Here is a 15,899-nt window from a genome sequence, read left to right as displayed (position 1 = left end):
ACATACCCAGCCGATTTGCTCAGACACAAATTCTCCATTCATTGTCAATGGTTTGTGTTCAAACATAATCTACACCATAGCTGTTTATAGGAGGGCCCTCAAAAAAGCTGAAATAGCTGATCTACAAGCTTACAACACGTCACTTCACAAGCTTGCAAGCTTGTAGATCAGCCATTTCCGCAATTTCTTTAAGTATGAAAATAATGAATACGCCAGTAATCTTTGTATATTTCAGTTATTTGTCATATCTGCCATGTGCATTTTTAATACCAGGCGAACAGAAATGTATTATTTATTCATATGTTCCAACTTCCAATGTTCAATAATACCAAAGACACGATTACCGTAAATGACAAGAATGAATCGTTAACAAACGTGTAATCGTGACAGCCCTATACTGTCCCTACATAAGCCTACAATAGAGATGTTTAATGAAATTTATGACAGTCATCCTTCAAAGTAAAGCAACAACCAGGGTGGCATGACTACTGCACACAGAATTACAGTATTATCGGCCCATCTACTTCCCCATTCAGGTTAAACAGCAGCTACAGAATGGGCCATAATATGAGTCACCTCACCTCTCAATGACATGTATAGGCAGGTTCAAGTTCAGGCTACTTCAAGTTATTATGATGAATTGAACACTGTGGGCCCTATTGTAAACAAGTGTAATACTTTATGGTGTCGCGTCCACAGTTAACAGTTTTGTATCGAGTTGTGCTTGAAAATGTACTGTAATTCTCCAATCTGTTAATAAATGTATCAATCAATTGGTGTAACATTCTCTAATAGACTGTATCACCATTCACCACATTAACAATATAGCACTCTAAAGTTTGGGCCTTTGGGCATGTCATGAATAGGAGAATACCTTTTACTTGTACAATTTAACCGCGAATATTCCTGACCAGGTCAGGAATAGTGTCATTTAAATGACAGATCTCCAAGCTGATAACGCATCAGTACGCCACGCTCTGATGTGAGCTTGTAGATCCAAAGCATGACAGACAGGGCTTTAAAAACTAAAGAGGTTAAAGTTTAACCAGGTTTTTGTCTGTGATGATGATGATAGTTTAACGGTTAACTATCATCATCATCACAGACAAAAACCTGAGATAAAAACACAGGAAAATACACAATAAAATGCCACACTATGTGTGGAAAAAGCGCCCACACAGAGACACGGGTTCATTCAACAACTGATCGTTACTTCTCAACAAAAATAATAACTGCCATTGATGATGTGCTGAGAGAGTGATGCTGTGTAGTAGAGATAGGTTTTTTAGCTGGAGGAAGCTAACATATGCTAACAGCTCCCTTGCAGCCTCCCATAGTGAACCAATAACAAATAGCAGAGCCATGATGCTACGGAAGAAGAGCCAACAACAGCCAAGCCAAGGGGACAAAACATCACATGTAAAGCCCACTGTTGACGCACACTTACCGGACAGCGGTGTGCACAGTCACAGCCCCCCGGTGGTGGTGGTGGTGGTGGTGGTATATAAACCGACCCACCGTAAAGTCGCGGTGGTGGAGCGTTTTAGTCGTTTCCCCACACCACACACACACAGAGAGAGAGAAGAGAGAGATATCATAAGGTTATTTGTCCAGTGTATGTGTGTGTGTGTCTGTCAGGTGTAAACAGCCTGGGCTGGGTCATGTGCCTTCAGTCAGCAGGAACGTATCAACGGGTGGGCGGGGTCCCACACGAGCACACAGAACTAGAAGGGATAGAATGGCCATCCTACCCAGGCTTGTACACTAATATATGTATTTAACTCATTTTGAGTGGTGCAATGCAACCACTCCTATAGACAGCTATGTGTGTGTCCCCCTGTGTCCGAACACGGAATGTGTGTGTGTGTGTGTGTGTGTGTGTGTGTGTGTGTGTGTGTGTGTGTGTGTGTGTGTGTGTGTGTGTGTGTGTGTGTGTGTGTGTCAGTGTGTGTGTGTGTGTGTGTGTGTGTGTGTGTGTGTGTGTGTGTGTGTGTGTGTGTGTGTGACAGTGTGTGTGTGTGTGTGTGTGTGTATTGTCACCACCAAGTGTCACTGTTGCACCACTCACTTCAGACGGGTCTGATTCTTTTTACTTGAGTAAAGGTAGACCGGATACATTTGTATTGGCGTCAATATAGGCTACTTTATAGCAGTGCATGGTTCCCAAACGTTTTCATGTCAAGGACCCCCAAATTGAGACGTATTAGCCTGCAGACCCCCATTTGAAAAGTTGTGTCATGCAGGGACCCCCCATAAGAGAAGACATTTACAGCTCTAGCAGTGATTCTCAACCGTTTAATTTCAAGGACCCCCATATAGTCTACAGACCTCCATTTAATGGCATTTCTATCTCCGAGACCGTAATTCATATTGTAAAATCAATGTTAATTTAACTCTGAGAGTGTACAAATGGAACCAAATGGACCCGTATGGGTCCATTTGGTTCCATTTGTACACTAACTAACTATATCACAAACTATTAGCTGGGGGACCCCCTGGAACTCCCTCAAGGACCCCTGGGGGCCCCCGGACCTCACTTTGAGAACCCCTGCTTTATAGTACTGTACTGTGCTATTACTCTGGGAGCCTAGTAGAATGGTCCATTAATTCATTTTCATTAGTAATAAATGTGTTCATTACATTGAGTACATTGTAATTTTGCGAGAATGTTTGCCTCTGAGATGTATTGGATTAAAAGTCTAAAGTACTTACAGTGAAAAAAAATTAAATTCAAGAAAAAAATACCTCTTAATTACTAGGGCTAATTACAGTAGGCAGTAAGTTTAATTAACTTTCCACCACTAACCATAATATTACATTGTATTTGTATAGTGCTATACATATACTGTAATGTAAACAAGCCTTAAAACTATAGAGCGTCGCAGTCCCGCCCCGTCATGCCGACGCCAGGACCAGGAAATTAATCCCAATGCATTTTTCCCATAGACATTTCAAAAAGTATTTATTTAAAGACGGTTACGCCGCGGACAAAGCCAACTCCAGTCAAATCATGACAATAAACACAATATTTTGGACCAAACAAACAATTACAAAGAAGAAAAACAACAAAAAAAGTGTTGTCATGATTTGTCACGACAAGAGTTGGCTTTGTCCGCGGCGTAACTGTCTTTAAATAAATACTTTCTGAAAAGTCTATGAGGAAAATGAACGGAGAATCATTTCCTGGGCCCTGGTAGGGGGCTGGACTGCGACGCTCTATTGAGCATAAAATATAAAACATTTATATTTGTTTGGGCATTTGTATTTGTTTCATTAAGAATTTAAGTGTATAACAAAATTCTAAAAGTACTGCAGGAACACATAACAAATACAGAAAGTACCAAAAGATTATTTATTTTTTTGCTCATAACGCAAAACAAGATTTCAGCGACATTATTAGACACATTTCAGAGTGTCCAATCACAATTATTTAGCAAAGATATCTCAAAATGTATTTCATGATAGTTTCACATTGAGGTCTATTGGTAGATAGACCAGAAAATAAACCAGAAACTAAAACAATTCAAATCACACAACAGTGGTCTGTGAGAAGAATATGCTGTACACAATATACAGTATATATACACATAAATTTACATACAAATATTCTCCACGTAATGGAATTTATCCTTTATTAATTACCATGCTATGATAGGGAAGCCAACTAAGGCAATAAAAAGTCAAAGTGATTTCTCACTTTTCAGCACGCACGCACGCACGCACGCACGCACGCACGCACGCACACACGCACACACGCACACACACACACACACACACACACACACACACACAATTAAATATAAAAAATATCAATCAAATGCATACAAGTACACAGACTACTGTGTTTTGTTTAGAGTGTACACAACAATAGTTAGAACAATGATTTCCAAGTTCATTAACTTCAGGCACACCATGCCAGCTGATCTGACTCCATGGTTTAGGCCTTAGGGTGTGTTTTTCATTCATTCATTCATTCATTCATTCATTCATTCAGAGAGAGAGAGAGAGAGAGAGAGAGATATCCAGGTCTAACACTGTAATAAGAGCTCTTATAAGATCTACTGTAGGTCTAACTAACGCTGTGATAACCACTCTAGATGATCTAGGTCTAACTAAAACTGTGAATCATCTGATGAGATTTAGCCTCTCAGACCCAAGACCTACAGTATATTTTGTTATTTTGTTAGATCTTATCCACAATTCCATGATGTAGGTAATGTACCACAGGAGAGATAACAGGAAAACGTTGATCAAAAATAACAATTATTCTACACTCTAATTGTGTAGAAAATACACAAATAAATAAATAAATAAATAATCATATTTGAACTGGGGACTTTTTTGGAATTGTAGGAGTTGAGGCATGATATTTTGGCATCCACAGAAATGTTTTTGTGTGTGAAAATAGCCGATCTACAAGCTCACAACATGTAGATTGGCTATTTTCACTATTTTTACAATGTTTGCCTCTTTCTTATATATATAGGCCTATTATTTTAAATATGTATTTGACATTTTGGCCAATGTTTGACAAGGTTTTATGGTATACCTAGTTTATCGATTACTTTTGATACAGTAATGGCCTTTTTATTTTATTTTCTTTCTTTCGTCACATATCATCTGGGGAACCCTTTCAATGGGGCGTCCCGACCATAGAGTTATAAAGGTTAGAGGGCAGACCTTGAGCGTCATTTCGATGGAAGTTGCTCAGTGACATTTTGAAGCACCCGGAAGAACGTAGACCGCCAACAGTTGGCGGGGCAAATGCAGAAGTGCAAACGAGCACTCAATGCTAAACCCCAGCTTGCGCAGGGGTTTACTCGTGCTACATGCACGGCCGTGCCCAGCCTGCAGTACCAGATCTGACCAGTAGGCTCGGCGGCTTCAGCCGTTTGGCCAGCCAGCCGTTCTGGGGGGCTTGGGGTTGACCCATGGGGGGTTGAGAAGCACGGCTCTAGTTGATCTCCACGGTCTGCTCCTCCACGTAGACGATGTAATGGTGTGCGGAGCTGTCTCCCTGGGTGAGCACCGTCAGGGTCTCCAGCCCCTCCGTCTCCTCCACCACCATCAGCCGCTCGCCGGGACCACCCTCCTCCTCCTCCTCCGCCGCCTCCACCTGCACCATCACCTGGTCGCCACGGTTACCGGACCCCTGCTCGCCCCGGGACACCTGGCGAGGACCACACAGATCGAGCCACGTTTTCTTTTTTTTTGTGATTTCACGATTTTGTTAGTCTCGTGTAGCCAGACGACTATTCCACAATCTCCGAATGCTATATACAGAGCTATATAGAGTCTGGAACTGCACATCCCGAAGTTAACACTGAATCAGACTAAACCACTTTCAATTCTCTTGTAGCTGATCTACACACGTTTGTATTACAAAGTAGGCAATTAATTTACAAAAAAAAAAACAGAATTACAGAGATGTTGTTGTTGTTTACCTGCTCCACCACGGTAACCGTGCCGGGTGCCATGGTTACCACAGAGGCCACTGCATCGGGATTCTCTGAGCTGAGCTCAATGATCTGCTGGAGGATGTTCACTGCCCCTGTGTGTGCACACACGCACACACACGCACACACGCACACACACGCACACACACACACACACACACACACACACAGTACATTTAACAATGTTAATTAAACAAATAGGGGCGGCGGTGGCTCAGGGGTAGAGTGGCCAGGTGGGAACCTTGCGGTTCCCAGTTTGAACCCGGGCTCTCCCAGAGTTAGTGTTGAAGTGTCCTTGAGCAAGACTCTGAACCCCTAATTGCTCCTGATGTGCTGGTTGGTGCCTTGCATGGTTTCCGCCGCCATCGGTGTATGAATGTGTGTGTGAATGAGAAATACGTTTTTCACACTTTTAGATCATATCCGTGGTCATCATATGGGCATACCTAACAATGGATGCAAAAAAATTTATATCAAAAGTCCATAAAATTGAATTTGTATTACTTCCTGAAAACGAAAACGTACTGCGTGATGACGTGTCGAGGCCCACATCGATAAAAGCCAATAAAAATGAAGCTCACCCGTCCACCCGGTGTTTCAACTTGAAACCGTCTGAAACTTCAAAATAAAATGTCCACCATTTCCGTTTCACTACGCCTTTAATGTTAAATGTGAACATTAGGAATCGTCATCCCCTGATGACCCAAATGACGCCCCCTGAGAACCACGGCACTATAACAGTATTATTCTATGACAAGCTATGTCAGACTGTGTGTCTGTGGATAAGAAGAATCCACTTAGGGCGATATGGAAAAATAAAATATCAAATATGTTTTCAAGCAATATCACGATGCATTTTTCATGCGGTTTTTATGGTTATTTTTTTTTTGTTAAGATACTTAACAGTACAACCACCTTACAAGGTAAAGGAGTAACAGACTCCTGAAAACCGTTGTTCTACAGAAGCATAAATTGAGGTATAGAACTTCAAATCATAGAACGTGCACTGCTTTCACTGTATAACGATACACACCATATACCTGTGAAAAGGCATATGGTGGAGACATTGTGTTGTCTGGATGGTATTCATCACCATATCGCCCACCACATATCGCCCACCGCATATCGCCCACCGCATATTGCCCACCACATATCGCCCACCGCATATCGCCCACCGCATATCGCCCACCGCATATCGCCCACCGCTAAATGGTGGAGACATTGTGTTGTCTGGATGGTATTCATCACCATATCGCCCACCGCATATCGCCCACCGCATATCGCCCACCGCTAAATGGTGGAGACATTGTGTTGTCTGGATGGTATTCATCACCATATCGCCCACCGCATATCGCCCACCACATATCGCCCACCGCATATCGCCCACCGCTAAATGGTGGAGACATTGTGTTGTCTCTATGATATTCATCACCATAATATCGCATGCTAAATCCACCAGTGTTGTTTTTGGCAGCAAATTTTGATTTTAGTTTTAGTCATAGTCTCTTTTGATTTGATTTGATTTGATTTGATTTGATCTTTATTTATCTTGAACATAAAAACAACACAATAACAATCACACTATTATTTTGTTCAAGAAGGGACAGAGAGAAGCAATGCTTATATTGTCCGCCCCCCTTCTTACCTTTACATATATTGTGAAACAATATATTATAATACAAAAATGAAAAGTTTATCTAATAATGATAATAAAAAATAATAAAACAATTGTATTACATACAGTAATTGTAAATCCATCATATTGAAAGTAATAATTTAACTAAGTAATAATCTATAGTAACGAATAAAAAGATTGAATTGAATTGTTTCCATTTAGTTTTAGTCACATTTTAGTCACCCGGAATGTTTCAGTGTTAGTCTAGTTTCAGTCGACTAAATATCATAAGATTTCAGTCAACTAAATCTACAGTTGATTTAGTCGATTAAAATGCATTTTGGCGGGCCTTGATGCCGTCGTAATGACAGTGTTTTTACACCTGCTGAAAATAGCCGATCTAGAAGCTTGTAGATCTGCTATTTTCAGCATGCAACTAATTGTAAAATGATTTATACTGCATCTCTTGTCCATTAGTCCCTTCCTAACATTTTAGTCGTTTTTATTTGTTGACGAAATTGTCAGTATATTTAGTCTTAGTTTTAGCTTAGTTTTCATGTAGTTTCCGTCAATGAAAAAAAGGTAGTCGACGAACATCTTTCGTCTTAGTTTTAGTCGACGAAATCAACACTGAAATCCACTGCAGTGTGTTTAGTTTACCAGCGTTGTCCTGCAGCGCTGCTACTGCTGCCTCCGTCTGCTGCTCCTCATCCTCCACGGAAACGTACTGTCCCTCCGCCGTCTCCAACACCTCCATGAACACACAACACAACACAGTCACAGTTCAGCACGCGCACACGTGTGTGTGTGAGAGAGCGAGAGAGTGTGTGTGTGTGTGTGTGTGTGCGTGTGTGTGCGTGTGTGTGTGCGTGTGCGTGCTCGTACCTCCCAAGCACTGTGTCCAGCCACCAGTTTGAGGTTGTGTCTGTTCTTTAGGTGACGGTTCAGCTCCCACTTGGTACCGTAAACAAACTTACACACAGGACACTTCAGGGCTCCTGCGCACGCACACACGCACACGCACACACAAACACACACAAAATGATCTAAAAAGATTAATAAAGTACAATAAAGTAAAATGCTGCTTTAAATAATGTACAATACGTGTTCAATCTCTGACTGTGTTAACTATCTCTTAAGAGTTCACACAGGTGTCTGTTAACGTGTGTACTGGTTAGTTAGACCTGCTGCTGGTCTAGGATCAGATCCGTTGTGGTGCTGCACTGTCCTCCTGGCTACCTGGACAATAAGACATGGACTACAGTGGACCGGGTGGGTCGTATACGGCCTGGTGTACCTTGTGTTTCCACGGCGTCCGTGTCAGTCAGCCCAGGCCCGGCATTCTGGTACTCCTGTTCCGGGTGTTTCCGATTGTAGTGTCTCTTCAGAGGCCCGGCGATGTTACACGAGTAGTGGCAGTGGGCGCAGCGGTAAGGCTGGGTACACACGCACACGCACACACAGTGAAATAAAACATGAATAAAGGCAGCGTTGTGAGGTTGTAGTTCTCAACATTTATCTGTGGAATGTATAGTGCCTCAACTCCTACAAGTGCTTGTTAGGGTGGGGGAATTCCCAGAAAAATGTTTGCCTAATGCCTATGTTTGTCTGCCCAGAACAATGAATATACTATCCACTAGAGGGGGCTTATGTTCACTAAAAGCAACAAAATGTGTTGAGTGTACACAATCCTGCGTGCGAGTGAGCGTGTGTGTGCGCTAACCTTAAAGTCAGCATGCTGTTCCATGTGTCTGAGCAGAGCAGGCTTAGAGACAGACGTATATTCACACTCTGAGCAATGAAACCCCCTCCCTGGAAAACAACACATCATCATCATTACTACACTAAAACAACCTGGATCTTTGATTCTCTGAAAATTCTGTTCCATCATCAATCCAAAGAAGCACATTATTAGTGTACAGTAGTTTAGTGTAACAAATATTGATAACAGACATAAACAAGACACATTTCAAAACAAACCTATAATGAAAGCAATTAAGTCACTTTAACGACTATTTAAATAACCAAATTGTAATATTTCATTTTTTTTGTATCCAACATGGAAATGATTATGACGATTATGCAAAGATGATTGTGATAGTTATAATGTTTAAAATGTATTATTTCGAAAAGAGCAGATCTACAAGCTCACAATCAATTCAACCCCTTTGTGAGTTTAGATCGCCTAGTTTCAAGTAGCCTATGTAGATCTCAAATAATTGCGATTAGACATTTGTGTGATAATTGTGACGGGCCTAGTATTAAGAGATACAGATGATAGTAGGTAAAGTGTATCGAGTCCAGTTCCAGTACCCTCTGCAGAGTGTGTGAGTCTGTGTGTCTTCAGGGTGACCTTGGACTTGAACTTCTTGCCACACAGGTCACACAGGTGGGTCCTCTCGGAGCTGTGAGTGTTCATGTGAGCGCGCAGGTTGCTCTTACTGCGCCCGGCGTAGTCACACACCTCGCAGCGGTACGGCTTCAGACCTGCACGCACACACACACGCATACACACACACGCACGTAGTCATGTACTGTATCTAATACTTTGCTCAGCTGCAGACTATTACCAGGGGCGTGAAAAAACAGAGCTTCTTAATACGGCACAGTTGAGAAGCAGGTTAGTTAAACTATTAATCTGGTGTCAGTGAGATCAGATGTAAGATTTGCTTTCCAGCTCCATACTGTATGCAGATGTAGGTGATGATCCGGTCTTCTCCGTGTATGATGAAATCAGGGATCTCCATATATGGGCGTAACAGGGATTATAGGCATCATCATATATGGAGGCGTGTCCGACCGAACGACTGACGGGGTTTTGCAAGTTTTCATAGTAATCTGCGACCTCCGGTCACAACAAAATTAGTTGTTGTGGGGCGGCAGTGGCTCAGGGGGTAGAGTGGCCGGTAGAGCGGCCGGACGGCAACCGTGAGGTTCCCAGTTCGATCCCTGCGGGCTCCCCCAGAGTTAGTGTTGAAGTGTCTTTGAGCAAGACACTGAACCCCTAATTGCTCCCGATGTGCAGGTTGGTGCCTCGCATCCTCCGCCATTGGTGTGTGAATGTGTGCGTGGATGGGTGAATGTAATGCACAATCTATGTAAATGCGCCATTTATCATTTATTTACGTGTGTGTGTGGGTGTGTACCTTGGTGAGCCCAGATGTGTTGTTGCAGGTCACTGCTGTTCTTCAGGAAGTAGGAGTCACAGTAAGGACACTTCTCTGCTCGCTTCACCATCACACCCTTATTGTGTACTCCATCTGCATCTGTGTGGACGCACACACACACACACACACACACACACACACACACACACACACACACACACACACACACACACACACACACACACACACACACACACACACACACACACACACACACACACACACACACACACACACACACACACACACACACACACACACACGCTTGATAAGATGAAGACCTTTAGTGTGTTTTGCGCGTGTGTGTGTGTGTGTGTGTGTGTGTGTGTGTGTGTGTGTGTGTGTGTGTGTGTGTGTGTGTGTGTGTGTGTGTGTGTGTGTGTGTGTGTGTGTGTGTGTGTGCATGCGCATACCAGGGTGGGCGGTTCTGATGTGATGTCTCAGTCTGTTTTCAGGGTATTTCTGCTGACACACAGGACAGGCCTCTGTCTGCTGAGAAACACAACAGAAAGGTTTAGCTACCCCAACATGTCTCTCCAACTCCACTAGAGGGCGCTAGAGTCCATTAGAGCACGTACATGGGCAACTGGCGGTGTGGGGGCAACTGGCGGTGTGGGGGCCACATGCGGCCCCCACCATCACTTAATGTGGCCCGCAGGTTAATATCAGAATGCTGATATATTATTGATTTCAGCTGTTACAATTTAAACATGCAAACATGACCCACTTCAATTACTTCGGTCTATATATGTAGTATTTTTTATATCCAATGTATTTGTACTTCATACAGTTAACATAACTATAAGTAAATGCATTTGAAATTAAATAATAAGGTTACTTTTCAGGATTCCAATTCAAAAATTGTAAAACATTATTCAGATTTCAATTCAAATATAGCAAAAATAGCTGATCTACAAGCTCAAAACCTGTCGCACTGCAACGCGTTTTGTTCTGTGTAATGGCACATTTTTATTTTGTAGTACTACCGTGTCTCTTGCCAGAGTATAATTTAGGCTTAACTGGATACATGTACACCATTTCTCTTAAATATTTTCCCACCAGTGTCCACGTTTATCTGCTTGTCATATAAATAATACCAACGACAGGTAAAACGTTGGTATTAGTGAGTGACCCCATGGCTTTTCCCATTCTAAACTTACTGAACACATTCATGCTCTGTGGAAGATAAACCTCGGTGATGTGAGAACCTTTCTTCTAGCACCACCTTCAGGCTTAAATATCAACTTTTCACACCAGATACATAAGAACCGTACCAATTTATATGACCCCAAGGCTTTTCATCTAAGGCCACTGTTTGGGAAAATGAACTCTACCGGGTTCGCTTCCGTGCTTCACTCACACATGTAACTTAATTCCCATTACTTGTAGAGATTCAATCCATGATGGAATATTTCAACTTTGACACAAAATGTGCGTTCTTTGCGTCGCCCGGTGTGACCGTGTGACTTTGTGTCTATTCAAGTCTTTGCATTTACTTTGTATGTCATTGCGTCTTGCAGTTTTTTAACCCATTTTGGGCGGGAACCCCTTTTGGTGTTTTAAAGCATTATTTATGTTATACTTTAGCTATTTAAAAATAGCAGATCTACAAGCTCTGCTATTTCTGCTATTTTATTTTAATCGTGAATATGTGCCTAAAATCTTTGAATATATATTATTACAGAGTGAACATTTTAACTCAAATCTTTGCTTCTGGGGAGTCCCTGGAACAACATATTTTAAGATGGGGTGTGGAGGCCAATCACATACAGTATAGTTTTTAGGATCCTTGACATGAAATATTGAGCACCACTGATACAGAATCAGGATTTTGAAGACATTTTTTAAATTTCGACGGCCTAATAAAGAGAGCATGAGCATTTCACTTCCGTTTTTTTTTTACTTCATAAAAAATAAAAGCGTGTGGTCCCAGACCAAGTCCAGGCTTACCTGCTGCTGGTGTGTCTTCTCGTGTGCTTGCAGTTTGTATTTGTCCGGCGTTGCGTACGGGCAGCCAGCTGCAGCCTCTGAGCAAGGCAGCAGCAGGCCGCTGTGCTTCTGGACCAGGTGGCGCTTTAAGCAGCTCTTGGTGATGGACGAGTAGCTGCACTTGGAGCAGTGGTGCATGTGCTCCTTGGTGTGCGTGCGCACGTGGAGGTTATAGTGAGCCTGGTACCAGAACAGCTTCCCTGCGGACGGCACAAAGAAAGCTCCCGGTTAAAACCTGCTCGCATCCGGGCCAGAACGCAGAGCAGAATTACAATAGATTCTGAAAGATAAGTATACGGTATTTATGGATGTTTGGCATTAAGGACTGGTGTTGTGTGCGAGTAAAAGAGCTAACATTTTACAAATATGAAATATTTGTAACCCATTTGGTGCGGGAACCCCTTTTGGTGTTAGCATTATGTTATGCTTTAACTATTGAAAACTAGCAGATCTACCATCTCATAGCGCGTCACTCGGTGGCGCGTTATGAGCTTGTAGATCTGCTATTTTTGTAGAGCTTGTAGGTCTGCTATTTTTGAAAAATCGAAGAACGACTGACATAGAAACATAGCTTTTTCAGAAAACTTCTGAATTTTTTTTAGAATCTGATCTCAGGTCAAAATGTCATGTTTTTTTTCATGTATCCAAAGTAAGTTAACCGGGTATGAATGTTCTTTTTAAGTAAAGCTCTGCTTCGCACACAAGGGGAGCGAATCAGAAGCATTTTGGCCACAAGCACGGTCCTCTGACCGTGGAGCAAACACAGCAGAAATACAGTAGCCCATCTGCAAGTTCACTCAGCTGGTAGCCTCGGTACCCAAGCATTTTATTTTCCTTCCCCAGGCTTTACTTTTTCTCCAAATGAAAAGCTACCAGGGAGGGGAAGGAGGAGGGGGTGGGGCGGGGCGGGCGCTCAGATCGGTGAACCAATGGGATCCACCCATTGGATCCCATTGGCGCGCCACCGAGTGGCGCGCTACGAGCTTGTAGGTCTGCTATTTTTGAAAAATCGAAGAACCACTGACATAGAAACATAGCTTTTTCAGAAAACTGTCAGGATGTAGAAGACATTTTTAGAATCTGATCTCAGGTCAAAATGGGTTAATGCAGCTCAACTCAAGCTCTCTCTGAGTAACTGGAGGCCCTTCTTCTCAGAGATGTGTTTCAGGCTGGTGATGGAGACTCACCGCAGTACTGACACTCCAGGTCTCCGTAGAGCCTCCTGAGGCGTAGGAAGGTCTCCATGTTGAGCTGCGTCTTCTGCAGTGACGACAGAACCTGCTGGAAGGCGGTCTGCTCGGCAGAGTCCACCACGGAGACCTTGACAAGAAGGTCACATGGTGTGTTAGACCACAGTCCTATTATACAGTACGAGCACAGGTGTACTAGTCTCTACAATGTAGGGCGTCTGTACTGTATTAACACCTGCCTGAGGTGGTTTTTATCCATGTCAAATATGTGTTTTTGAGAGGCGCAAGCCCCTCCAATGTCTGGCTTTTATGTGTGACGTGGAGTAGGGCATTCACTTCCAGTCATTTTTACTAGTTGACTAGTTGCCTAGTTTACTAGTCGACTTTTTTTTCTCCCTGGAAATAAAAACGTCTGGGTTTCCGAGGCTACTAGTCGACTAGTTGTTTAACTACCTATTATGTAAAAAATATATATATATATTTGTACATTTAAAAACTGTGTACATTGGTGACTATAACTATAATCTACCTGATCTTGAGGCCTACAAAATCGGGGGAAAAAAATATATATATATATTTATTTTTTCTTATCAACTAGTCAACTAGTACCAACAAGGTCTAGTGGATTTACTAGTCGACTAGTTGCTTAATGCCCTAACGTGGAGTGTGATTTATTTTGTTTGTTTTACCTTTCCATGCTACACAAACTGCTCTTTGAAAGAACACATTTAAGATGATGATCATATGATGCTAAGGTTTCTAAATAATGTACACACATCTTGTTTACACAATTACATGGATGACGTTTTATAATTTGAGTGTTTATTTGGCATCTTTAACCGTCGTTATACCTGGTGAATTGCTAGCGTCGGTCCTTGAGCGCCGTCTGCCTCAGGTGCGTGCGCGTTTTCGTCCGCTTGCACGTGTGCGTGCTCCGACGACGGCGTGGCGGCGGCGGGCACGCTCTCCTCGAGCACGTGCACGTTTTCGTCTCCAGGCGCGTCCGGCCCCCCGCTCTGCGATTGGCCCCCCGCCGCCCCCTCTGACCCATCGTGCGTTTCCCCGCGTTCCTCTTCTTGTCCGTCTCCCGTGGGAGTGGGTGTTTTCGGACCGGCTGCTTCAGGCTCCGCACGCCCGTTCTCCGCCTCCTCCTCCTCCTCCTCCCTCCTTTCTTCCTGAGCAGCGGCTGGGCTCCTCTCCTCCTCCACCACCACCCCTCTCTCCTCCTCCTCCTCCTCCTCTGCTGCTCCTCCTTCCCTCTCCTCCCCTTCTCCCCGTCTCCTCTTCTCTCCACTGAACTCCTCGGACCTGCCCGCCTCGTCCTCTGTCCTTTCCTCCGCCCTCCCCTCGCTCTCGCCTCCTTCCATGTCCTCCTCCCGTCGTCTCTTCCCCCCCTGCTCCCCCACCTCCTCCTCCTCCACCTCCCCCACCTCCTCCACCACCACCACCTCCTCCTCCTCTCGTCTCTCGGTGTCCCCTCCGGGCGGCGCCAGGCAGTAGCTGCGCGCGATGCAGTCGGCGAAGGCGCGCTCCGCGTCGTCGTCGTTGGAGGAGCACTCCGCCGGGTGGGCCTCCGCCAGGTGGGCCTTGAGCCGCGGGGAGCTGACGAAGGCGCCGCTGCACAGGCTGCACACGTACAGGAAGAGGTGCTTGCGCACGTGGGCCGCCAGGGTGGCCATGTTGGTGGTGGCGTGGTCGCAGAGCAGGCAGGCGTAGGGCCGCAGGGGCCCGTGCACCAGCAGGTGGCGCTGGCGCTCCAGGTGGTTCTTGAAGCGCCGGCCGCAGGTGGAGCAGTGGTACAGCAGCTGCCTCTGTCCCTGGCGGGTCTTCAGCCTGGAGGCGCAGAAGAGAGAGAGCAGTGTTCAATTCCTCCACTACTACAACTACGAGGAATACTGTTCGTCGACTACTTTTTTTTAACCGACGAACGCTAAATAAAAGCTAAGCCGTCATCACAAATGTGATGAGGTCAGCACATTTGGGCACATTAAGGGCAAGTGGCTATGGCCGTTTTTAGCCCAAGGAGTATTTTTCGTTCAAAACTAATTGTTGCAATGGATTCAGAATCATGAATAGCACCTTGTTTGACACGTTAAATGCTACTTAAAGCATTTTGCCTTATATAGGATGTTAATAAAAACATAATAATAATTTTAAAAAACTCATCACAGACGTGTCACAGATGCGTTGTGAGCTTGTAGATCGGCTATTTTCGGCACACAGCTTTGATATGATTTGATCTTGAACAAATACAAAGTATGGGAAACTACATCATCATCAACGCAATGACACAGCACAACCATTTTTGTCCAAGAAAAAAAAAAGAAAACGCTCAATAGGACACCATCACGGCCCGCCAAAAATAACTGGTTGTCGACTAAAATCTACCGTGGGGATTTAGTCGAGTGAATCCTACAGACTGGAGGAAAGGCTTTCTGTGTGGTACCCTCACAAAAAACATGCAGTAATCCTGGTCTCTAAA

At 43.9% G+C, this 15,899-nt stretch overlaps 2 protein-coding genes across 10 annotated transcripts in view; both read right to left on the bottom strand.

Moving 5' to 3' along the window:
• Positions 1-1,672, bottom strand: part of mroh1 (maestro heat-like repeat family member 1) — a 102,142-nt gene extending 100,470 nt beyond the window's left edge. For all 9 annotated transcript variants that reach the window (XR_013790151.1, XM_079502773.1, XM_079502775.1 and 6 more), the window contains exon 1: positions 1,448-1,672. The gene's annotated coding sequence lies outside the window, so the exon portion shown is untranslated. The remainder of the gene's footprint in view (positions 1-1,447) is intronic.
• Positions 1,673-3,750: 2,078 nt separating this feature from the next.
• Positions 3,751-15,899, bottom strand: part of zfat (zinc finger and AT hook domain containing) — a 33,973-nt gene continuing 21,824 nt past the window's right edge. The window contains exons 13-25 of the mRNA XM_079503594.1: positions 14,866-15,250; positions 14,269-14,592; positions 13,415-13,547; positions 12,189-12,427; positions 10,652-10,730; positions 10,218-10,337; positions 9,385-9,558; positions 8,795-8,883; positions 8,369-8,507; positions 7,957-8,069; positions 7,732-7,822; positions 5,445-5,551; positions 3,751-5,170 (exon numbers count right to left, since the gene is read on the bottom strand). Coding sequence (XP_079359720.1) covers positions 4,955-5,170; positions 5,445-5,551; positions 7,732-7,822; positions 7,957-8,069; positions 8,369-8,507; positions 8,795-8,883; positions 9,385-9,558; positions 10,218-10,337; positions 10,652-10,730; positions 12,189-12,427; positions 13,415-13,547; positions 14,269-14,592; positions 14,866-15,250 — 2,209 coding nt within the window. The 3' untranslated portion in view covers positions 3,751-4,954. The remainder of the gene's footprint in view (positions 5,171-5,444; positions 5,552-7,731; positions 7,823-7,956; positions 8,070-8,368; positions 8,508-8,794; positions 8,884-9,384; positions 9,559-10,217; positions 10,338-10,651; positions 10,731-12,188; positions 12,428-13,414; positions 13,548-14,268; positions 14,593-14,865; positions 15,251-15,899) is intronic.

The sequence above is a fragment of the Electrona antarctica genome, assembly GCF_951216825.1.
Source record: "Electrona antarctica genome assembly, chromosome: 6".
NCBI lineage: Eukaryota > Metazoa > Chordata > Actinopteri > Myctophiformes > Myctophidae > Electrona > Electrona antarctica.
The sequence above is the reverse complement of the archived record's forward strand: the minus strand, read 5'-3'. Positions and strand labels throughout refer to the sequence as shown.